The 24,323-nt window shown below is 33.5% G+C and overlaps 1 protein-coding gene and 1 long non-coding RNA gene across 2 annotated transcripts; one reads left to right on the forward strand and one right to left on the reverse strand.

The window, feature by feature from the left end:
- Positions 1 to 10,353: 10,353 nt before the first annotated feature.
- LOC132040749 (uncharacterized) lies at positions 10,354 to 13,139 on the forward strand. The gene is made up of 2 exons (XR_009410760.1): positions 10,354 to 10,420; positions 11,963 to 13,139. It is a non-coding gene; the product is annotated as an uncharacterized LOC132040749 (long non-coding RNA).
- Positions 13,140 to 15,645: 2,506 nt separating this feature from the next.
- Positions 15,646 to 21,842, reverse strand: LOC132040418 (4-coumarate--CoA ligase 2-like). The gene is made up of 6 exons (XM_059431060.1): positions 21,344 to 21,842; positions 20,505 to 21,176; positions 18,898 to 19,096; positions 17,521 to 17,734; positions 16,692 to 16,794; positions 15,646 to 16,137 (listed from the first exon to the last, which is right to left on the reverse strand). Exons 1-6 carry the CDS (start codon positions 21,683 to 21,685, stop codon positions 16,018 to 16,020), a joined length of 1,650 nt encoding a protein of 549 aa, XP_059287043.1. The 5' UTR covers positions 21,686 to 21,842; the 3' UTR covers positions 15,646 to 16,017.
- Positions 21,843 to 24,323: the final 2,481 nt, after the last annotated feature.

The following is a 24,323-nucleotide window of genomic DNA, read 5'->3' on the forward strand; positions in this document are numbered from 1 at the left end:
CTACACATTTTTGCCAACTTTTACGTGAAACCACTAAAAGGTGGACTGATCCATTTTTTTTTTCCTTTTACATATTAAATGTCTTCCTAAGACATCAATTGCCCTTTCACCAAATGTAGTATATTATTAGTCCTCAGATTAATTCACTCTATTCATTATCTCCTATAAACTATAATATGTATTAAAATTATATAAATAAATACAATATAGTCCCATACCCTTTTCGTAGTTTTAAAGTGCTAAACGACAAAACGGGTCGTTACATAGCCTCAACCCAAGACACTTACAGACAGAAGGTCCGACTTTTTTCTCATTGTCATGACAATGAAAGTTGTTCATCGATGTGAAAAAGAAAATTAACAAGAATATCAGGGAAATTAATATTTTGATTCTAGATTTTTTTTCTTTTAAATTCTTTAATATCTTATATGTATACCGACAGGTTGATATCCATCTCAATTAACTAATTGTTCATATCCAAACATAATAACCATTGTTGTATATATTGGATTTTTAAAAGCAAAACTAATAAAATATTTTTATTAAATTAATTAAAAATATATTATAATTTTTTATATTAACAATTATAGATAAAAAGAATTGTTACAAAGAAATTAAAATTAGAAAGATATATGTTATATCATAAATCACCAAATTTTAATTCCGAAATGAAAATATAAAGTAATTCATTTTATAAATGTAAAGAAACAATAATGAGAGAATGCAAAGGAGAGTAAAATAAGTAAAGTATTGACAAAGAAGGAAAATGAGGATAAAAGTCACTCCCTCCCTTCACTTTTACTTGTCCACGTTGACATATCAGGAGAAAACTTTTTTTCTTCTTCTTAATTTACCCTTCACATTAATTACTCATTTTCAAATCATTTTCTAAAGCTACTGAGACTATACACCAATAAATATGGATATTATGATAAAATATATACTTCATTTATTAATTCTTAAAGAGCGTGAAAAGTCAAAAGTGGACAAGTAAAAGTGCACGAAGGAAATAAATATGTGTAGGAGAATTAAAATTGAAGTGCATATGTATATACATGAGAAGAGAATAAATACTCAGTACTATGACATATGTCCACGTGCGATAAAAAAAGTAGTTAGTTAAAGAGTACTATGTATATAACTTTTAGTACAAATTGGCATTGCTATTGTTCGTCCTCTCTTCACGTTTAAAGTATTGACAAAGAAAGAAAATGGGGATAAAAGTCACTACCTCCATTCACTTTTACTTGTCCATGTTAACATATCGAAAGAAATTTTTTTTTGTTCTTATTATTAATTTTACCCTTCACATTAATTACTCATTTTCATATCATTTTCCAAGACTATTGAGACTTACATCAATAAATATGAATATTATGGTAAAATATATACTCCCTCCGTCCCATATTACTTGCCACTTTTTCTTTTACACGCCCTTTAAGAAATCATAAATAAAATATGAATTTTACTATCTTACCCCTATCTCTCTCCAATAAATATATTTTAATCAAAATTGACTATTTTTAAGAACATTTATTACTACGGATAAAATGGGAAAGATTTAATTAATTTTATCTTGGTTTTGTAAATGAACAAGTAATTTTGTCATATATTTTTAGTAATGTGGCCAAGTAATATGGGACGGAGTGGGTAAGATGGAAAATATTTAATTAATTTTATCTTGATTTTGTAAATGAACAAGAAATTTGAACATATATTTTTATAATGTGGCCAAGTAATATGGGATGGAGAGAGTATTTCATTTCTTAAATAACGTGAAAAGTCAAAAGTGAACAAGTAAAAGTGTATGGAGGAAATAAATATGTGTCGGAGAATTAAAATTAAAGTGCATACGTGTATAAATGAGAAGAGAATAAATATTCAATACTATGACATATGTCCATGTGGAAAAAAAAAAGTAGTTTAGTAATGTGTCCAAGTAATATGGGACGGAGGGAGTACTTCATTTATTAATTCTTAAAGAACTTGAAAAGTCAAAAGTGAACAAGTAAAAGTGCACAGAGGAAATAATTGTGTCGGAGAATTAAAATTGAAGTGCATACGTGTATACATGAGAAGAAAATAAATATTCAGTACTATGACATATATCCACGTGGGATAAGAAAGTAGCTGGTTAAAGTGTACAATTTATATAGCTTTTGGTACAAACACTCATTGTTGTGTTAGCCCCCTCTTGAACTTTTATATATAAAAATAAAAAGTCAAAAGTGAACAAGTAAAAGTGTACGGAGGAAATAAATATGTGTCGGAGAATTAAAATTGAAGTGCATATGTGTATAAATGAGAAGAGAATAAATATTCAGTACTATGACATATGTCCACGTGAGAAAAAAAGTAGTTTAGTAATGTGGCCAAGTAATATGGGACGGAGGGAGTACTTCATTTATTAATTCTTAAAGAACTTGAAAAGTCAAAAGTGAACAAGTAAAAATGCACGGAGGAAATAATTGTGTAGAAGAATTAAAATTGAAGTGCATACGTGTATACATGAGAAGAGAATAAATATTCAGTACTATGATATATGTCCACGTGGGATAAATAAATATTCAGTACTATGACATATGTCCACGTGGGATAAGAAAGTATCTGGTTAAAGTGTACAATTTATATAACTTTTGGTACAAGCATTCATTGCTGTGTTAGTCTCTCTTGAACATTTATATATAAAAATAAATATATAAAAGAAAATGAAATGGACTCAAAAGTAGTACTCCCTCCGTCTCAATTTAAGTGTTTTACTTTCTTTTTTTTTTATTGTCAAAAAAAGAGTATCATTTTTTATATTTAGTAAGTTGACAATTCAAATTCATATCTGGCAAGGTTAAAAACACAAAATTTAAATGACATTTTAGTACATGACTATATTATATACATCTTTAATTTAGGAATACAAGATTCAAACATTTCCTTTTATATTTAAATTTTACATCTACTTAAACTAAGATACTTAAATTGGGGACGGAAGAAATATATACGGAGAAGAAAAACGAAGATGATAAATTAAGGAAAAATCAAAACTTTTAAACAATGGCAAAAAGCAAGAAAACAAATGATATATTCTATAGTGCATTGGTAATATGGACAGTGTCCCATCTCCAAATAGCAAGTGTACTCAATAACATGTGTCCCTGTTGGTTCCACCCTTTTGTACAATTTACCTAGCTATTTGTACACTTTGACATTGCAGTGTTCGTACAGCTTGGCCATTTATATATTAGACTAGCAAATTATGCCCGTGCGATGCACGGAACCCAATATGATTAATTTGGTTACTCAATTTAGTTAGTCTTTATGGTTTGTATATATTTTGCAAAGAATACTGCGATTTTTCGTTGTGAGTCTGTGTAGGAGAATTAAAATTGAAGTGCACACGTCTATACGTGAGAAGGGAATAAATATTAAGTACTATGACATATGTAATTATTCAGCAAGAACGTGAAAAGTCAAAAGTGAACAAGTAAAAGTTCACGGCGGAAATAAATATGTGTCGGAGAATTAAAATTGAAGTGCATACGTGTATACATGAGAAGAAAATAAATATTCAGTACTATGACATATGTCCACGTGGGATTTATTAATTCTTAAAGAATGTGAAAAGTCAAAAGTGAACAAGTAAAAGTGCACAGAGGAAATGAATTTGTGTAGGAGAATTAAAATTGAACTGCATACGTCTACCTTAGGTGGGGAGGTTGTATTACTTTAGTTAGGTAATTCATATTTATTTTTGTCCACCAATTTTTTGCAGAATAAGTACTAAGAAGCAAAGAATGAATGAATCTCGTACCAAGTAGTTTATCTTTTACAGTTGTAAAAATTCCTAGATAATAAAACCTTTTTTTTTTATATTCACCACTTATGCTAAAGAGATACATATAACTAAGTAATCATATTTGTATCAATGTAAATGACGTTTATATCCAAATTCCTAGCTAAGTAATCATGGTTGTGGGACTCCCCAATCTTACCCTCCCCAAACCTCACATTAGACTCCCCAAGCTCATTTTTAAAAGGGTAGGAGTAACTACTTTTTTTTTTTTTTATTGTAATGTAAGAATAAAGTAGGGGTGGGCACGGTACGGTATATACCGAATATCATACCGATACCGAAGTTTTTAATACCGCGGTTTTGGTATTACGGTATTTGGTATGAATTTAAATTTTCTTTGGTATTCGGTACGGTATTTGGTATTTATAAAATGGAGACCGAGATACCGTATACCGTACCGAAGGTTATACTACATATATACAATCCATATATATTATATTTACTACTGCTAAATATATAGACTAGATTTCGTAGAAAAAATTACATCACATCTCATTTAATGCCAATTTGTATCTGATAGAAAATTGTACCATCAAAGCTAACCTTTTATCCAAAAGTACTAAATTTTCTTGGGCACAGTAGCTTTGTGTCAGGGCAAAGTCCTTTCATTTCATGCAAGGTCTAAGACTTAAGTCTACAGAGATAGATAGAAAGTCATCAAACATTCAAAACACTCTTCTCTATTTTGTGTTTCTTTAGTCGTCTTTGGTCCATAACAAAAAATTTGAACTTTCAAGACTGAGATCTTCCACTGCTCAACTATTGTTTCCGATATATATTATTCCAGGTAAACTCCATTTCTCGCTCTAAATCTTCTTCTCCATTTCTCTTCTTTTCTCTCGCTTAATTGTTGATGCTTTTGCTGATTATTTTTGTTCATATAGATGGTAGAGCTTGAAGCTATAATAGATGAAAATGGGGGTTCAAATGAAATCACAGCTACAAGTGGACCTGATTCAAATAGAAGGAAATCCATAATGGAAAGATCTGTTGTATGGGATCATTTCGAAAAGATCTATGGTCCTAACAGGGAACTGACTGTAAAATGTAAGTACTGTGCTTTTCCATATCCAAATTTTAAGATTAAAAATGGTACCTCGGGATTGAATGGTCATATGGGTAGGTGCTCAAAATTTCCCCATAATGTTGAAACTAATCAAAGGTTATTAGGCTTTCAAAAAATTCAAGGTGGTAAAAAGTTGAGTGAGGGAATGCTTGTCCCTTGGAAATTTGATCAGGAATTGTGTAGAGTCCGCTTTAGCTAGGATGATAATCGTTGATGAACTACCTTTTCGTTTTTTTTTTTGAAAAGGAAGGTTTTAAGAATTTCATGAATGTCGCGCAACCTCAATTTCACATTCCCTCCCGTAAAACAATAACTAGGGATTGTTTTGACCTATATGCTGAAGAGAAACACAAACTGAAGAGACTTTTGACAGAAACGCGACAAAGAGTTTGTCTTACTACGGATACATGGACCTCATTGCAAAGAATTAATTATATGTGTCTCACGATTCACTATATCGACAAAGATTGGACTATGCATAAAAGAATAATAAACTTTTGTCCAATTGCTAGTCATAAAGGTGAAGATATAGCATGTGTTATTTCAAAGTGCTTGCTTGATTGGGGTTTAGAAAAAGTCTTCACTGTTACAGTTGATAATGCTAGTTCAAACGACGTCGCAGTGAAAGATTTGTCTAAGCAATTTAGTAAATGGGGAACTAATATGATGGACGGTAATCACCTTCATATGAGATGTATGGCTCATATTCTCAATTTTATTGTTCAAGATGGTTTGAAAGAAGTGGACGATTCTGTGAAACGTGTTAGACAAGTAGTAAGATACATTAGACAATCCCCGGCAAGGTTGAATAAGTTTAAAGAATGTTGTGAACTTGAAAAGACAATATGTACGAAATCATTATGCCTAGATGTTCCAACTAGGTGGAACTCTACCTATTTGATGTTAAAAGTGGCACAAGAATTCGAGGATGCATTTGTAGGTTATGGTGCTCTTGATCGTGGATTGTTGCATTATCTTCTTACTCATGTTTGTGAAGATGGAAAATCTGCAGGTTCACTTTTAAGCACTGATTGGGAAAATATAAGGCATATGGTAACATTTCTTGAAACTTTCTACGAACTTACCTTGAAGGTCTCAGGTTCGCTTTATGTTACATCAAATGTTCACTTTATTGAAATATGTGAGCTTCATTATGTTCTGAAAGGTTTAATAGAAAGTGAAGATTGTGATTTGAGTTCAATGGCAAGCAACATGACAAAGAAATTTGACAAATATTGGGGTGAACCGGAAAAGATGAATAAAATGATTTTTATTGCTTGTATTTTGGATCCGCGCTACAAGGATGAGTATGTTACTTATGCACTAGTGAGCATGTATGGAGAAGAAAAAGGAGAAAAAATAATAGGTGATGTGAAAAAGTACATGATTTCTTTGTTTAATGAGTATGCAAAACAACATTCAAAAAAGTCTCAAAGTTCATCATCTTCATCTCTGTTTCTTCATTCGGTAACACATTGGACTTACCAAGTGTAAGTAGTCATCAAAGTCAATCTAAAAATCGGTTGCAACATTTACGCAACAATTCAAGAAACATAAAGCTGAGAGTGGTAGTTCGGATGCTAAAACAGAGTTAGACAAGTATCTTGGTGAAGCAAGTGAGAATGGAAGTGATGGTACCAATATCTTGCCTTGGTGGAAAATGAACTCACCTAGATTTCCTATTCTTGCTGAAATGGCTCGTGATGTGTTAGCAATTCCCGTTTCTAGTGTGGCTTCAGAGAGTGCATTTAGTACGGGAGGGCGTATTCTTGATTCTTTTAGGAGTTCATTGACTCCCAACCGGTGCAAGCTCTTGTGTGCTCTCAAGATTGGATTCGAGAGGACTCACGTCCGGTTGGAGTCGAGGAAGATTTAGATCATTTGGAGCAATTTGAACTTGGTAAGAATATTTCGTTTGTATTAGCTCTATATTGATATTGCAAATAGTATATTTGTTTACATTGGATGACACTTATGTTTATTTCTTTTTAGATTTGTCCAAGAGTGGAAGTTATTCTCGCATCATTGATATATAATTATAAGTCGCAACGTATGTGGTAACTTGGTAAGTATATTTATCGCCTTGTTCTAATATTCATGTCTCAACATCTTAAAATCTAGCATGTGACCCTGCTGAAGCTCATTATCAAAATATCAACATCATAAGCATATAAATATAGAAACTAAAGTACTGTTAATGCTGCCTGAAAGCTTTATAGGAGAAAAATGCCAAAGTAGACATGCATTCTGAAATAAAAAGAGGACAACTATCATTGACTTTTCTATTTTGGTGACAGGTTATAAAAAGTTTCATGCTTTCAGTCTTTCACATGTGCTGAAGCCTAGAAGCTGCCTTTAATTTGTCTCTGTTATTTTTCCAAGACATTAAGAATCGAAATGGTGGAAATGGCCTATTCTCTCTGCTGCTGAATGAATTTTTTGGTGTAAAATTGTATAGGACTGAAGATTATGCTTAATTTTGGCTAATGTTGTTTAGACTTTGGAACTTTGACTACTCTATCGTGATTCAAATGTCCGTTGTGTAATTGATTAACGAAGAAAAATGTTTGTACTTTCTTTTAAATATGCCTATTTGTGTATGGTGTTAGTTTTATATAATTGAGAAAAGTCGAAGACATAATCCTTTATTACATGAGTATAAACGTAAGTCGAAATAAAATAAATTATGATTACCGAAATACCATACCGTGAAATATCGAAATCGAACTTAAAAATACCGAATCATACCGAATTAATTGGGTATGGTAATAGTATCATATTTTTAAAAATCGAATACCGAAGTTACCGAACTGAAATTTTAAATACCGTACCATACCGTACCATGTTCACCCCTAGAATAAAGGATATATTCCTTTGCTAAAATAAGGTCTGTGTTGTCGGGCCCCGCATCTTCTCAAATTAGTAGGCCAAGTAATTAATTCTACATAGCATTCAATTTCTGAAAGATCTTCTTGGTATAGGTTATGCCACGTGTCCTCTGACACCCTACGTTTTTAGGAACTTACATTGCAAGCCCTCTAAGAATTTAATATTGTACGTTTAACTAAAAACTACAATGTCTAAATCGTCCTTTTGATTGGTAAGCTATATGACCGGAAGCAGGTGGAAGTGTACGAAATGACAGTGCTTGCTTTGGAACAAAGGCCACGTGTAGAGCCTTGAGTGAACATGTGAAATTACTTTTATGCCCTTGGACGACGATCCTACCTCCAAACCCACTCTTCTATATAGTAGAAAAGAAATATCCTATATGATTTATATTCATATTAACTGAGCTAATAAATTTTGAATATCAAGTGATAAAATAAAAAGAAATTCACGATATTATTGTGCAGTTTGACCCTGGGAGAAATACCACACTACAGAGAATATTTGTTTGCTACTTCCTCAAACAGATAGTTTATTGTCTTCAACCTCGGCCTGGTTCTCCAAGTGCAACTTTATTTTGATGACTCAGTTTTTTTTTTTTTTTTTTTTTTTTTTTTTTTTAATATTTACATAATTTGTTAATAAGAAAGAGCCAGCTTATTTAATGTTTCTTTCATAAATTTGACGTTTATTTTTGTTAAGAATTTGCATAATTTATTTTAGGGATAATTTTATAGACATCCCCTAAGGTTTCACCTTATAATACATGCTTCCCTTGTGGTTTTAAATATTACATATATACCCCTTGTTTGACGTTTAGCGTAACAAAAAGAAATTTGACAAATACTTGTCCATCTTTTGCTTTGAAATGGTTTTGGTACACAAAACACGAAATAAGAAAGGTATATGTAATATTCAAAACCACAAGAGAGACATGTGTTATAAGGCGAAACCTCAAGGGAGGTTTTGTGAAATTATCTTGTTTCCCTTTATTTTAACTAGTTTAGTGTTAACACATTCGCAATGAGATACTAAATCCTCTGTCTCGCATACTCTGATCTAAGCAACCTCAAAGTCAATATAATGCATATTCTTCACTAAGAAGGGTTGTAGTGGGATGTATAGGACCCTTTCACTGTTAATCGGAGATTTTGGGTTCGAATTATGAATATGAAAAAAATTCTGTTAGGGAGCGCTTCCCCTTAAAATGGATCTTATGCGTCGTGAATCCGGAGCCCGTTTTAGACCTAGAGTTACATGTCGCATATATAATGAGTTTAAGTTATATGTTTCGTTAGTGTAAGAAATTTTTACACCACTAAATCATATTTGCTTGTCATAATAGTTAATCTTATTTTTAAAATTTTATATAAAGCTCACATTTAAAGAAGCATATTTGTAGATATTTGGAAAACCTGATAGTGACAATATATATATATATATGAAATTTTTACACCACCAAATCATATTTGCTTGTCATAATAGTTAATCTTATTTTTAAAATTTTATATAAAGCTCACATTTAAAGAAGCATATTTGTAGATATTTTGAAAACCTGATAGTGACAAAATGTGTGTGTGTATATATATATATATATTATTTTTCTCATTTGTATCTATTAGTGATATCCTTTCATTCTAAAATATCTACGTTTTAGAGGTTTGAAAACTAATTTTAGAGAAAAATAGGAAACTGATTGGATTCTTTGGAAGAGAAGGCAAAAGGATAGTGAAGTTCATGGAAAATGACATTTCTAGACACAGACCCTTTGTTGATAAGACTAAGCAACTTGTAGCCCTTTGTTCCATGTGGATATCCAAGAAAAATGTAAGGTTGTGATCTAGGATCAAACCTGCTTCTATGAATGGATGAAGTGGGAAAAAAAAAAAAAAAGCACAAACATCCAAAGCACCTCATGTTGTGATACATAGGAACTGATCCAAAAAGAATCTGATAAGCGTGACGCAAGAGACAGATGTGAAAGTGAAGATTGAGGCACAAGCTATACCCAAAAGAGGGAGTTTCAAGTATCTTGGTTCCATAATACAAGGGAACGGGGAGATTGACGATAATGTCACACAACGTATTGGAGCAGGGTGGATGAAATGGAGGCTCGCCTCTGGGGTGCTTTGCGATAAGAAGGTGTCGCCTAGGCCTAAAGGTAAGTTCTACAAAGTGGTGGTAAGACGAGCATTGTTGTATGGGGCAGAATGCTGGGCAGTCAAGAACGTTCATGTTCAGAAGATGAAGGTAGCGGAAATGCGGATGCTTAGATGGATGTGCGGTCATACTAGAAGAGATATGATTAGGAATGAAGATACATGGGACAAGGTCGGAGTGGACTCCGTGGCGGACAAGTTAAGGGAAGCGAGATTGAGATGGTTCGGACATGTGAGAAGGAGTTGTGAGGATGTGCCAGTTAGGAGGTGTGAGAGATTGGCAGTCGCAGGAGTTAGGAGAGGTAGAGGTAGGCCGAAGAAGAACAAGGGGGAGGTGATGAAACAAGATATATTGCCTTTGGCCGACTTAGGACATGACGACCTTAGAACGGGGAAGATTTGGAGGTCGAGGATTAGGATAGTAGGTAGTTAAGTTCTATAGTGATGTGTGAGAGAGAGGTGGGTGGCTAGCTTTTCCATCTCCTTTCTCCTTGCCTTAGTAGTATTATTTTGGTATCGCGTAGATCTTTCACCTTATGTGTTTATTACTATGTGTTGCCCCATTTGTTTGGTATCTTGATATATTGTTGTTTTATTTCTCTTGCAATTCTGCATTGTCTTTGTTTTTTCTTTTGTTTTGAGTCCTTCATCGGAAAGCCTCTCATTGTCCATAAAGGTTGAGGTAAGGTCTACGTACATCTTATCTTCTCCAGACCCCACTTGTGGAATTACACTGGGTGTGTTGTTGTTGTTGTTAACTTTAGAAGGGTACCTATTGATTAAGTAAGTAGCAGTCATAAGACATTCTCCCCGATACTCAGTGGGGAGGTGAGATTGAAATAAAAGGTCCCCTGAAGTCTTCAATAAATGTTTATGCTTTCTCTCAACAACTCCATTTTGTTAAGAATACCAACACATCTTGTTTGATGAATAATACCTTAGGCTAGTCAAATATTTAGATTGCTCCTTTCCTGTTCCTAACTCAAATGCATTGCCAGATCTGATGATTTGAACATTTTGTTTAAATTATCTTTCTACCATAGCTAAGAAACAATTTACGATAGGAAATAATGCATTTGATTTAGTTGCTAGTAAATAAGTCCATGTTCCTCAACCATGATCATCTACCATGGTAAAAAAATACTTAAATCCATTATAGGTAGGAGTCCCATAAGGACCCCAAGTATCAATGTGAATAATTTCAAAATTCTGCTTAGTGGAAATTGAACTACTAGGAAAGGGTAACTTGTGATGACTAGTAAGGGGGCATACTGAGTAGGGGAGTGGAACTTTAGATGACACAAAGATAGAAAGAAAACTAATGTTTTTCATATTATAAAAGGGAAAATAGCAAATTCTACAATGCCATAGCATCTCAAATACAATTGGAAAAGAACAAGATAAACTAGGAACAACATTATGCCTTGATTTAGACTAGAAACTGAAGTGAAATTGCTAGGAACAGAAAATTGGAAATAGGACTTAACTGGTCTTGACTGGAAAATGTAGAGTCCATTCTTAGCTTCACCAACTTCCATATGGCTCTTCACGGAAGGGCCTTGTAAGAAACAAATAGGAGTGAATTCAAGAATACATTTGAATTGTTTGCAAAGTTGATTTACTAATAGTACGTTGAACTTAAAAGAGGGAACAAAGAGAACTCTATTTAAGGTCAAATTGGACAAAAAGGTATAATAGATCCTGTATGTGTTACTTTAACTCTATATGAATTAGGAAGATGAACCATGACTGGGAAAGGGAGAGGTTCCAGATTTGTAAACATGGATTGATTAAAAGACATATCAGCAGCCCACTATTCAGAATTCAAGTGTATTCATTAATAGGATTGATAGAACTGAGAAAGTTTTGAATGTATTTTTTACCAGCACAGTTTTATTGATACTTGCATCAGATGGAGGTGGCCCACTTTGTTCAATTTGACTTGTTGTAGAAGTTGCATCAATTGAGCCAAATGTCCCTGATTGATTATATTTGTTGCAGGTGGATCACCGGAGGAAACAACCACATTTGCTCTAGAAGTTGATTGGTATGACTGCTTCTGCTTGGTGAAATTGAAATTAGAGGGGAATCCATGCAATTTGTAACATTTCTCGATGGTATGACCTGCCTTTTTGCAATAAGTACAAAATGCAGTATCCTTTTTGTTATAAACTGCTCTTCGTGCCTGATATGTTGGCCTTTTGTTCAAGCTTTTTCTAGATCATTGTCCATCAGCTATGAAAGAAGTTGATTCCACTGGATAAGGGATAGAATGATGGATCTCTGTTCGTTTCTCATTTTATATAACTAAGGAGGAAGCATGTCCAGTAAAAGGGAGAGAGGTATTCATCAAGATGTTCCTCCTTATTCTAAGGTAAGAATCATTAAATCGCATAAGAAATTGTAACGACCTCTCATCCTCTAGAGCTTTGTTAGTCTTATCTTTTTTCCATCATATTCACAAGCACAAAGAGAAAAAGTATTAGAATCTAACTCATCCCAAAGACACTTTAGCTTGGTAAAATAGGTTGTTATACTTAGATTACCTTAAACTAAAGTGGATAATCCCTTTTGTAGTTAGAAGAGCTTAGCACCGTTGGTCTGTCCATGCTCGCTTTTAGACCTTCCAAAGTTACCTTACAATGTGTGAATAAAGCACACTAGTTGCTATGTCCCTTAAAAGAGAATTCAAGAGCCATGAAAGGACCATGTCATTGCACCTGGTCCAGGTTTTGAGCAAGGGATCTGTAGCTGCAAATTTGAAAAGGGTACCATCAATGAACTCTATTTTGTTTTTACTTGATAAAGTTATCAACATACCCCTTCTATATCCTCCAAAACCTTTATCATAAAAAACTATGCTCACCAAAATCATCGCAGAAGCATATGAAGGATTAAGGTAGTAAGCATTAAATAAATCCATTCCAAATTCGTTTGGAGACTAGGAACCTCTAGGGGAGTGGTTTCGGTTGGAGTTAATTCACCCATGGTGATTCAAAACAGGAAAAAAAGAAATAAAAGGAAAGCAGAAGAAAAGAGACTGAAGAACAGTGTATTAAACCTGCTCTGATACATGTTGGTTGAGAGAAGACTTGGGATAAATTTTTTGATTTTCATTGATGAGAATAACGTGTTCTGTAGATAGAGATTTATACGAGAAGCAAATGTGAATTCCTAACTAACTAGCTACAGTGGTCCCTTGTTTATTGGATCACTAAATAACAAACTTTGGGAAATACTATCCTATTTTATCTACAACAAAGTAAATTCTGAAAAGTATCTTTGTGCAGAATTTCTAGAAGGAAATGGAAATGATAAGTGGAACTTCAGTGGACTTTGAATGATTGTGATAAAATCAGAGGCCCAAACGTTTTGTCTGGCCCAGGGTCTATTGGCAGGAATGTCCTTATTTTGGGGTGGTCGATCTTTAATTTTTTCCCATTAAATTGGTGGTCTTTAATTTTTTCCCTTCATTAGAACCCCTTGATTTCGGGTTCGAACCCCCCCCCCCCCCCCCAATCAAAAATTTTAAAAAAATTCGCAAGATAGAATTTTGCCTTCAAAACTCTGCCTCAAGACAGATTTTTGCCTGAAGGTAAAATTAACGCCTAAATGACTTTCATGTTGTTTTGCATACTCTCAGCACGGAAAGTTGGCAACTCATCCATGCCACTGCTTAATTTTTCAATCGACCCATTTACGTCATCATGCACTGCCATCACTGCTTGCAATTTTACAAACATCAAGCATTTAGAAAACAGAAATTCAAAATGCAACAAAAGCGACTTGAAAGTTCTGCCTTAACGCAGAATTTTGCCTTGCGAATCCAAACCTCTGCCTTGAGAAATTCCTTTTTTTTTTTTTTTACTGAGCTGGGGTTCGAACTTAGACCCTTGGAATATTGGGCGAAGGGCAAAATTAAGGACCACCAATTTGAGGGACAAAAATTAAAGACCTCGCCAAAAGAAGGGCAATCCGCGGGAAAAAAAAAAAGAATAAATCCAATTGTTGCTTTGTTTGTATCGAACAATTTGTCTTCTTCTCTTTCAATTTCACCGGACAAGTTTGAGCTTCTTTCTCATTTCTTAAACCAGAATCATCATCTTTGTTGAGCTTAAATGTCAACACTCTAGATTCATTAATAAAGTATAGAAAAAAACACACCAGAAAAATCTAAGTGCAAAATAAAAAGGGGCTACACAAAGGTATATGAACGTGTTTCCTCATTAGAAAACACATTTTTCTCCTTGTAACACGACAATATGAACAATCACAATGACATTTTTGAATATCTCTCATCTTTAATTTGGGCAGCGCTTTAAGGGATCATATGGTAGGAAACAGGTATATATCATAATTATAATGCCAGAATTATAGTATGCGGATTGAATAATGACAAAATTATCTAGAGACCGTTTGGTTAATTAATAGATTAGTTATGCGGGGATTAGCATTGTAGAAATTAGTAACATGAGAATTATAGTGTAGGTACTAATAATACATGAATTAGTAATGCATGGATTATTTCATATTGAGTGATTGATATATTACAAACTAGTATACATATGTATTTTAAAATGAAATATAAAATATATTTACCATTACAAGGATTAGTTGTCATTTTAGAATTTTTAATCCATGTATCGGTAGTAATCTCATTTTTATTCCATATTATATCCTACATAATATAAGATTGGATTTTTGTATAAATTTTTTCATAAAAATACATGATATTGAAGGGTAGGGGTGTACAAAGTAAGCAAATAATGCCAATGACCGAAATAGCGTAATCAGTCAGAAAAAAACGATAGTGGTTTGGTTTGACTTGGTTTGGTGTTGGAAAAAAAAAACCATACCCATAATTGGTTTGGTTTGGTTTTTAACTAAAAAAAAGTCAATAGAGAAAACGACCAATACGACATTACATGTATTCAATTTTTATAATATTTTATACATAAAAATATTTATTTGTAATGTAATTTATAAATATTTCTTAAATTTTTTTAGTTTTTTAATCTATTATCATATTATTCAAGCTTGAACTTAGAATTTGGATGTCAATAAATTATATATCCTATGGATGTTAGGAACTCAAATAAAGTCCAAATCAAAACCAACTCAACACTAATGCTAACAAAAGAAATTCAATTTACCACTAGGAATGACAATAATATTGGATATCTATTCTTTAGTTTTGCATAATTGATTTAGAGAGTGAAAATACATAACTTAAGTTTTTTTACTTTGTCATGTAATTAATACTTATTAGGCGTACTTATTTTAGCATGACTTAATATTTTTAGATTATGGTCATTTTCTTTATGGCTTGTTAATTAGCAATATTTATTTTAACCCGATTTTATTAGCTTTTGTTGAATATTTTAATACAATGTCATCACTCTTACATTTTGTGTGTTTCTTAAGAAAGCAATAATTATATATAGTTGTATCTTAGGGTAAAGAAATATTTGAAGTAAAAGTTATATGTTTTGTATCAAGACTATAGCGGAAAAAAGCTTGAGAAAACGAATAACCGAGAAAACCGAGGTTGAAAAAAGCCGAATTATATTGGTTTGGTTTGGTGTGTAAATTTAAAAATGTTGTAAGCCGTTGGTTTGGTTTGGTGTTTAAAAATCCGAGCGGCCGATCATGTCTGTACGTTGAAGGTATATATCCAAAGTAATATTTTATAATTTGTGAGTGCGACTAACTGTACATGATGTAACTTATAATGCACATAACCATCCTCAAAGATTGAAAAAAAATCCTGACATTTTCCCCTTTATGATCGACAAATCACGCATATCGAACACGACAAGATAGTTACACAAATAACTGACCGAATTTATTATTTACTTTTCCTAATCAGTATGCATCGATTATACCTAATTATACACCAAACATATAATACATGAATTATATATGTTTCGACTCTTTTTAATTCAAATGTTTTGATGATCGGCTATTTTGATTAATTCTCTAAATAATGACCATCTAGCGTAAGAAATAGTGGGCCTGACTTAGTTAATGTGATTATTGGGCCCAAAGCTAAGGTGTTAACTAGGAAGCCCAGTAGCCAGTCTGGCTCTCAAGTCCTTTCGAAGTATTTTGCCTGATGGAGATTTAGGAACTGCATCCACGAAAAATATCCTCTTTATTCTCTTGTAAAATATCACCTGAAAATTGAAAAAGAGAAAGTCAGCATTACAAAAATCAAACACCCTAATGAATACCAAGTCTACTCTTACGGTGATAGTCTCCTATACTATAAGTGAAGTTAATTATGATTATTTGTTCCTTTTAACCTATGTCTCTTCTCTAATTACCCAATAGAATATATACAATATCAATTTAATGGTGCAATTATACTCAACAAAGGAATGCCAATGTTTTGAGTCTACTTATCTAGGAGTATTTTATTTGTACACCTGGACACTGACTTTTTTGATATTTTTTTCAATATAATTTACATATCTTGAAAATCATATAGTAATATGAATCAGAGGGGGTAATAATATTTATGATATATTTGTTATTTACAGAATGTCAAAAACAATCAAACAGCAGAAATTTTGTTTCTCCACTTGATGCAACAACCATTGTCACGTCCAGATTTTCTTTGTTTTTATCTCCCATTTACATTCATTTTGAGGGAAGGGAATAATTAGTTATATCATCTTTTCTGGTAGATAAAACTAAGAAACTAATGAGGAAAATAAATAAAACTAACCTGCTTTGAGATAAAATCCTTGATTTCGTCCTCAGTAATGGTGGATCCACTGGATTTAACAACAAAAGCCACTGGAACTTCCCCCGCTTGCTCATCTTTCATGCTGCCAAATATAGTAAGTAAAATTAGCTCATGAAAATTTTATGCGACGAGCAAAATTAGCCATTGGCATGTTATGCATTTCTCCCATATATACATACTAGAAATTTTTACACGATGAGTATAAAATCGAAACTTCAAGCAGAAGACATTAAGTGCATACACTTCTATTCACCGTCAAAACAGGAGTGATAAAATTAGCTCATGAAAACATGACACGACCAATTGAAGAAATTGCATGAATTCCCCCTCAAATGGGTTGGTCTTTAATTTTTGCCCTTCAAATGGTTTGGTCTTTAATTTTTGCCTTCAAATGGGCTGGTCTTTAATTTTGACCCTTTAGCAATCAAACTTATTTCCCGTGAAAAAGTTATTTGTTACGAGGGACAAAAATTAGAGACCAACACAAAATAAGGGCATAAGTACCAATGACCCGGCTCAATTAGCTCAAGTTTGGGTGGGTTAATTATTGATTTAGCCCACTTTGACCCGTAAAATTAGCTCATGCAAACACTACCCACTTTTTTACCCATTTTAGCCAGCCCATTTCAGTTCATAAACTTTTGGACGGTTCATTAATCCGCTTATTATTAACTCAATGCATTTTGATCCGTCTGAATTCTGACAGCTCATTTGACGTCCCTACTCAAAACCTTATACGTGCCCATGTTTATTACGTAATAGTACGTCACATATATTAAAGATAAGAAAATAATTTTGTGAGACTTACGGTACAACAGCAGCATCCATAATGCTGGGAAGATTGAGGAGAAGTGTTTCAAGCTCAGCAGGTGCCACTTGAAATCCTTTATATTTTATCAATTCCTTCAATCGATCCACAACAAAAAGCTCGTCGTCATTGTCAATGTAGCCAATATCACCTGTATGTAACCATCCTTCTTTGTCTACTGTTCGTGCAGTTGCCTCAGGATCATTCAGATAACCTGCATATATACAACATTTATTTCTTTGATCATTTTAATTTTTCAATGATAAAAACCTCTAGCTATATATTAATATCTCGACTTGTTTCTTGTTATACACAGTAGTCGTCGATATGATTTACTGTGGACCAATTAAAAGGTCACTTGGTTTTAGTTTATTTAATTTATGTATCAAAAAAATCTTAAATCTTGTGTCGTATCAAATAGTAACAAACGAATAAGACGGATGTGGTATTTTGAAACCGTAAATAATTAATTTAACATGAGTCAGAATTTTCAGTTTTCCGTTTGTACAAACAACCACAAATTTTACATAGATTAAGCAATGATTAAACAACCCAAATTATTTACATTAAACAATTACGAGTAACTTTGGTTATTTAATCAGCTTCCAAATACTCTCCATAGAGACTTAATTGGTAGGTGAAGCTTTTAGACCAATTGCAAAAGAATTTCATGATTGGACTTGATTAATTGTTTATGGAAGTGTCAATACTGCATGTCTATTAAATTATTTTGAACTATGAGTCCACAAGTTTCCAGATGGCAGGACGATCTAGTCTGGGGTTACTAGTACCACTATCTGGTTATGGAGCACAGCAAGGTAGGCACTTAATTTATTACACTTAATTTATTACTGACAGTTATTGTTGCTTTAGTATTATAGAAGTTCTATTACATGCACCGTTATCTTCTTTGACCTACTCAATGGGTTAGCTACAAAGTAAACAATTACTAGTGTCTAAGACTGATCACGTACGTTAGATCATATACATGTCGAATATAAGTAGATTTTAATACGATTAGCTAAATCACGGCAATAGTTTAAATACTGATTGGTGTTATAATATATTAATCGTATAAAGATTAATATTTTTCACTTTTAAGCCATTTAAAACTGCAAATAATTGATTATATATTAACTTTGATCAGGCAACTTCGAAAATATGATATAGCATGCTATGACTAGTTAAGATTACAGCGATTGTATAAAATTATTTATATTATCAGTGCCAATCAACCTGTATAGCTGATATTTAGTTATGTATAACTTGTCCCTACCCTAGTTTTCTTGTGCAAATATTTTGTATCTTTGTTATCTCCTTCACTCAATGATTAATAAAAGAGAAATGACAATTTAAGTGTCAATAGGTCGAACTAACCTTTCATAATCTGGTCACCTCTTATGCAAATTTCTCCAGGTTTGTTTCGAGGAAGAGAGACACCAGTGTTTGGATCCACAATTTTCATCTCTGCGTTCCTTATAACAGTCCCACATGCCCCTGATTTTATCTCAAACGGCTCTTTTGCGAATGCCAAACACATTGCCAATGGTGCACCGGCCTCCGTCATCCCGTAACCCTATTCAATCAAGAGTTTAAGTTCTTTACACACAGATCGTTCGTGTATTAATTTATCTATCCACTCACGTAACTATGAATACTTATGAATTCTGTTTCTAAATATACAAAAAATTATTATGGTAAAATTAACATATCAATATTATTATGTCGGATGTTGCATCTGTTTCTACTGCAGTTTTTCAGAATAATTAGTTGATTAGTAGGGGGAAGACTCTAATAGTAGTTGATTTAGTCGAATATTCAGCTTCTTAATTTTAGTAAGAATTTAAACAGGTAAGGAATGTCAATATTATGTCATGTTACTTTAGAAATGCGCTAACAAAAATCCAATTAGCTTTTGTTTATATAAACAAGTTATTTATTCACTTGTAATTTAAATTTTATGAAAAGGACAGTTTTTCATTTTACTTTCTATGGGATAACCCTAATCTTGCGTACGAAAGAAAAAAGGAGGATAACCATTTTCTTCGGTGAGGAAGAAAGAGAGAGAGATAACCCCTCTTCACCAAAATCCAAAAATAGCCGTTTACCTAACACCAGATTATCTTTTAAAAGAAAAACATGATTAAAATATGTAAAGCAGATTGGAACAGTCATCAGAAAGTCAGCAAGCATATGCATTATAAGATATACTAAGACTAAGTAAAGCTGAAACCAACATATATTGCTATCAAACAGAACTTATTTATTAAAAAAAAAAAATGTTTATGTTACAACGTTTGAAGTTATAAATAGTTATACAAAGAGTTAATAGGTTAAAAAAATCCTAAACTATCACCGTTTTTGCGAGTTTTATATCTAAATTATTGAGTGCTCACAGAACCCTAGAGCTACCATAAACTCATATTAAAATATCACGTGGAGGAATATGACATGTTACGTAAACATCACCCTACAAAAGCTCCTCTAAAGAGTTCCAAGTGGTAGTACACGTGATTTATTTTTACGAGTGAATATGTTAAAATCTTCCCTAAACCATCACAGTTTTGTGACTTTCATACCTAAGCTATTGGGTGTTCACAGAACAACCCTAAACTACCATTTCATTGTGCTACGTGGACTCAGTTTTAAGATATTTTTCATCTCCCACGCCTCTCAACACGTTATTCCACATATTTTAACACATATTCAACAAATAGATTTTTAATCTAAAGAAAGTTACAGTCCATAGGGATAACAAGAACACCCAACAGTCCATGGGGATAACAAGAACACCCAACAGTCCATGGGGATAACAAGAACACCCAATAGTATATGTATAAGACTTGCAAAATGATAATAGTTTGGAGAAATTTTAAACTATTCTCTCTTATAGAAACTGATAATTAATGGAAATAACTTTTTGCAATTGTGACAAAGTATTTCCCTTTTCACCTTATGTAATACGTATGTAATGATAATCTTACCTGACCAAGTTTAGCATTAGGAAATTTGGTTCGAACTGCATCTTCATGCTCCTCTGCTAATGGTGCTCCCCCACACATGACTATCCTAACTGATGAAAGGTCATAATTATCAACAAATGGACTCTTAGCAATGGCCAAAACAATAGGTGGTACAAAGGGTCCAATAGTCACTTTGTACTTCTGTACCAACTCCAAGAATGTAACAATATCAAATTTTTGCATAATCAAAATAGCTGCTCCAACCCTTAATCCACAAAGCAGAATAGAATCCAGGGAATAAATATGAAACATGGGCAAGGCACATAGTATCACATCTTCATTATGGATGTACAAAGTTGGATTTTCACCATCAACTTGTTGTGCCACACTAGTGACTAGCCCCCTGTGTGTCAACATCACCCCTTTTGGTAGCCCCGTGGTCCCCGATGAGTACAGTAGCGCCACCACATCGTCCGCATTGATTTCCACCTCGGGCAAGTCGTGTTCAGAGGCGAATCCAGAATTTAAAATCAGGTTGGAGAAGTGTAAGCAGCCCTCTGGGGAAGCCCCTGACGAGTCATCAATGCAAATGACTTTGACATCATTCTCAAATGCATAGTCCTTCACTTTGTCCAAGTTGCATTCTTGTGTGATTATAAGCTTGGCGTTTGAGGCCTTGGCTTGTTTCACGACCTACCAACATGAAAAAAAAAAAGGGAATTAGCTATAGACAAATTATGTAGCTAAACAACAAAATTGATGGTTAATCCTATTTAAGGCCAGATTATCAAACAAAACTTTTAGCTACGAGCACTTTAGTGACAAATTAGTGATGCAGTTCGTAGCAAATTGCAGGGTACCTCTGCTTGTGTAAACAAAGGATTTGCCATTGTTGAAATGGCTCCAAGATATGATGCACCTAAGAAGGTGAATACAAATTCAGGGGAATTGGGCAAGAGGATCATTATAGTGTCTTTTTGTTGGATCCCTAGCTTGTTAAGGCCAACCGCAACTTTTCTTGAAGTGAGCTCAACATCAGCATATGTATAAATTTGATTATTGGATCCATTGATCAAACAAGGACGAGAACTGAATTCTGAAATGTTTTGGAAGCAATAAGAATGTAAAGGAAGATGATTAGGGATGTAAATATCAGGGAGCTTCGATCGAAAAATTATGTCTCCTACTTGCTTTGGATCCATCTTTTTGAGACTTTTACACAAGTTAATGGATTGAGTTATAAGGGTATAGACTTTTAGCTGCCTTGAAGATGAATTATTCAGAGGTTGAGTATATAAATATGAGCATATGATGGTGAAGCCAAATGAGAGTTGTTGATGGGATTTTATCGAAACCTCCTTTTTGGATGTGTTTAACTTTTATAGGAGTACACTAATATAATATAAAAAATATCCTTTTAATTTAGGTGGAGTAATTATCTGAAGAACCAACTATATGTATTTTTTTTTTTTGGTTGTAACTGCCTAGGTCGAACACCAAACATGCATGAATTGGAGACTCAATAAAATGTTAGTAATTCATCCGTCCCGATTTACTTGAAGATGTTTGATTGGACAGTGAATTTAAAAAATGAATGAAATTATTATGAAACTTCTCCAAAAGAAACCATCCTCTCATTAAGGTAATATGAGAAGTTTAATTAAAGATGTTTATATATCAAATGCCCTTTAAATCTTGTTGGTTTACACATGACATGTAGGGTATTGAAATAAAAGAGTCACAAAATGTAGAAAGTGTCATTTTTTAAATAATAAACTAAAAAGGAAAATAAGTACTATAGATAGAGTTCAGTAAATATTTTGCCGGAGGCTAAAAGTGTTAACACTATTAGCAAACTTAAAAGACCAAAATAGTTAAATGCATACTTAAGAGACAATTTTAAATCTACCCTCAAACAAAAGGGATTATTTTTGTCTTCTCTTGTAATTATTACTCTCTCTGTTCCCAAAAGATTGCCCTCCTTTCCTTTTTAGTCTGTCCCAAAAAGATTCTCACCTTTCTACATTTAGAAATAATTTAACTTTATGAGATGATTTACAGCCACACAAATATCTAAGGCTGGTTTCGGACCACACATTTCAAAAGTCTTCCTTGATTTCTTAAATTTTGTGCCAAGTCAAAAGAGGACAATCTTTTTGGGACGGAAGGGGTACTATATAACAAGTTAAACTGCATTATAAATGTAAAACTAATTTGCCTTGTGTGTGTACATATATTTGAAAATTGACTTTTCAAAATGGGGTTTTCAAATTTCACCAACCAGTTTGACTTGCCGGAATCGGGTTGGTGTTGACGGTCGCCGATGGGCAACTCTTTCACCTACTGGTTTGTTCGTAATAATTATGAATGATAAACCTAATATGGTACGTATCTGTTATTTCACACCGGCACGTATATTGTGAAATAACTTGAATAATTACCTTCATAAATCATACGTATTACACTTTATTGGACTCAATCAAATTACAAACTTCAGTTCCGCAGGAAGCCAAAAAATTAAGAAAAATTTCTTCAGCATGTGACTGTGAGCATGCATCTCGGAATTGCTACAGAACATTCTTTTGGAAAACTTTAGTATCTTGTAATTATACATCATCTAACTACTCCCTTGTTAAGTAGTTTAATTTAGCATGGTTAGACATGGAATCCCGTGTTCTAATCCAACCATTTGTTTAATTAATAGAAAGAGTGAAAGAACCTGCCGAGTTCACCGGAAACGGTCTAAGGACCTGGTTCTGCGAACTTTTCACGATAAAGACGAGGAAAGTAAATAAGGCAAGATATTTACGTGGAAATCTCCTTGCTCAAGGAATTAAAAACCACGACCTACCCCAGTAGGATTTCCAACTTCACTAAACTAAGCAAACTTCAGATTACGACCGATTGTAAGCTAGGAATTAACTCCCATAACCCCTCACCCTTACAATAGTCCTATTGTAACTTTCACACTTGACTACCTCTAGCCAAGCAAACTAATACACCTAAACTAACTCTAGCCTAGTGTACCAGCACGAAAGGCACCCTTTGAGAATTCAACACCGTGACTAACTTTAGCCACCACACACTAATACACCTAGATTAACTCTAGCCTAGTGTATCACTCAAGAGCTTGTGGAAGCGACCTTGGGAATTTAGAACACCTACAAACAACTTCTTAAAAGATAAGAGTAGATTTACAATTTCTAGAACAAGAGAACAAAGACTCAACAAACTAAGGACTTAAAGCATCTTCAGTTCTGGGATATGGTCCTTCGGATTGTTGGAGCTTTGTTCTTGGGAGCACCAAGAGAGTAGTGGCGGCTACACTTGAGAGAATATAATTTTCTGATTTGTAAGTGATAGTCTTTAACCTAGCAACATATTGTATATATATTAGGGAGCATGTGAGAAACTAGCAACCTTTCATCTTTTCATAGTGGCCTTTAGCTACAGTTTTGACCTCCAGCAAGATACTTTGCGGTTGTGCTCTTGTGGTTCGACGGTCGGTACGAGTAAAGAAATCTTTACTGACTTTACACTTGTGGCGCGTTGACTGTACTGTACTCAGGGGACCTGATCGAGTACCTGGTCCCTCGAGTGTTTGTCAAATCATCAAAACACAAAATAACATATCTTATAAATTTCCCCTTTTTTGATGATGACAAACCCGTAATAGATATTTCACTTGAGAACCAGGTGCCCTTTGCAAATTAGACTTCAACAGCATGATAAGCAACAAGAAGCATCCACATTTTCTCATCTGAACCTAGAGGGCCAGGTTCCTTCTGCGGATTAGGCCCTCACCAACATAGACCAGGTTCCCCCTACAGATTAGGTCCT

The sequence above is a fragment of the Lycium ferocissimum genome, chromosome 12 (genome assembly GCF_029784015.1).
Source record: "Lycium ferocissimum isolate CSIRO_LF1 chromosome 12, AGI_CSIRO_Lferr_CH_V1, whole genome shotgun sequence".
Classification (NCBI taxonomy): Eukaryota; Viridiplantae; Streptophyta; class Magnoliopsida; order Solanales; family Solanaceae; genus Lycium; species Lycium ferocissimum.

Coding starts and splice junctions, on each gene's coding strand:
- LOC132040418 (XM_059431060.1), bottom strand. CDS start 21,685: ATGGATCCAAAGCAAGTAGGAGACATAATTTTTCGATCGAAGCTCCCT. Junction 17,735..18,897: donor AGGTGACCAGATTATGAAAG/GTTAGTTCGACC, acceptor GTATATATGCAG/GTTATCTGAATGATCCTGAG. Junction 16,138..16,691: donor AGGATTTTATCTCAAAGCAG/GTTAGTTTTATT, acceptor TTCAATTTTCAG/GTGATATTTTACAAGAGAAT.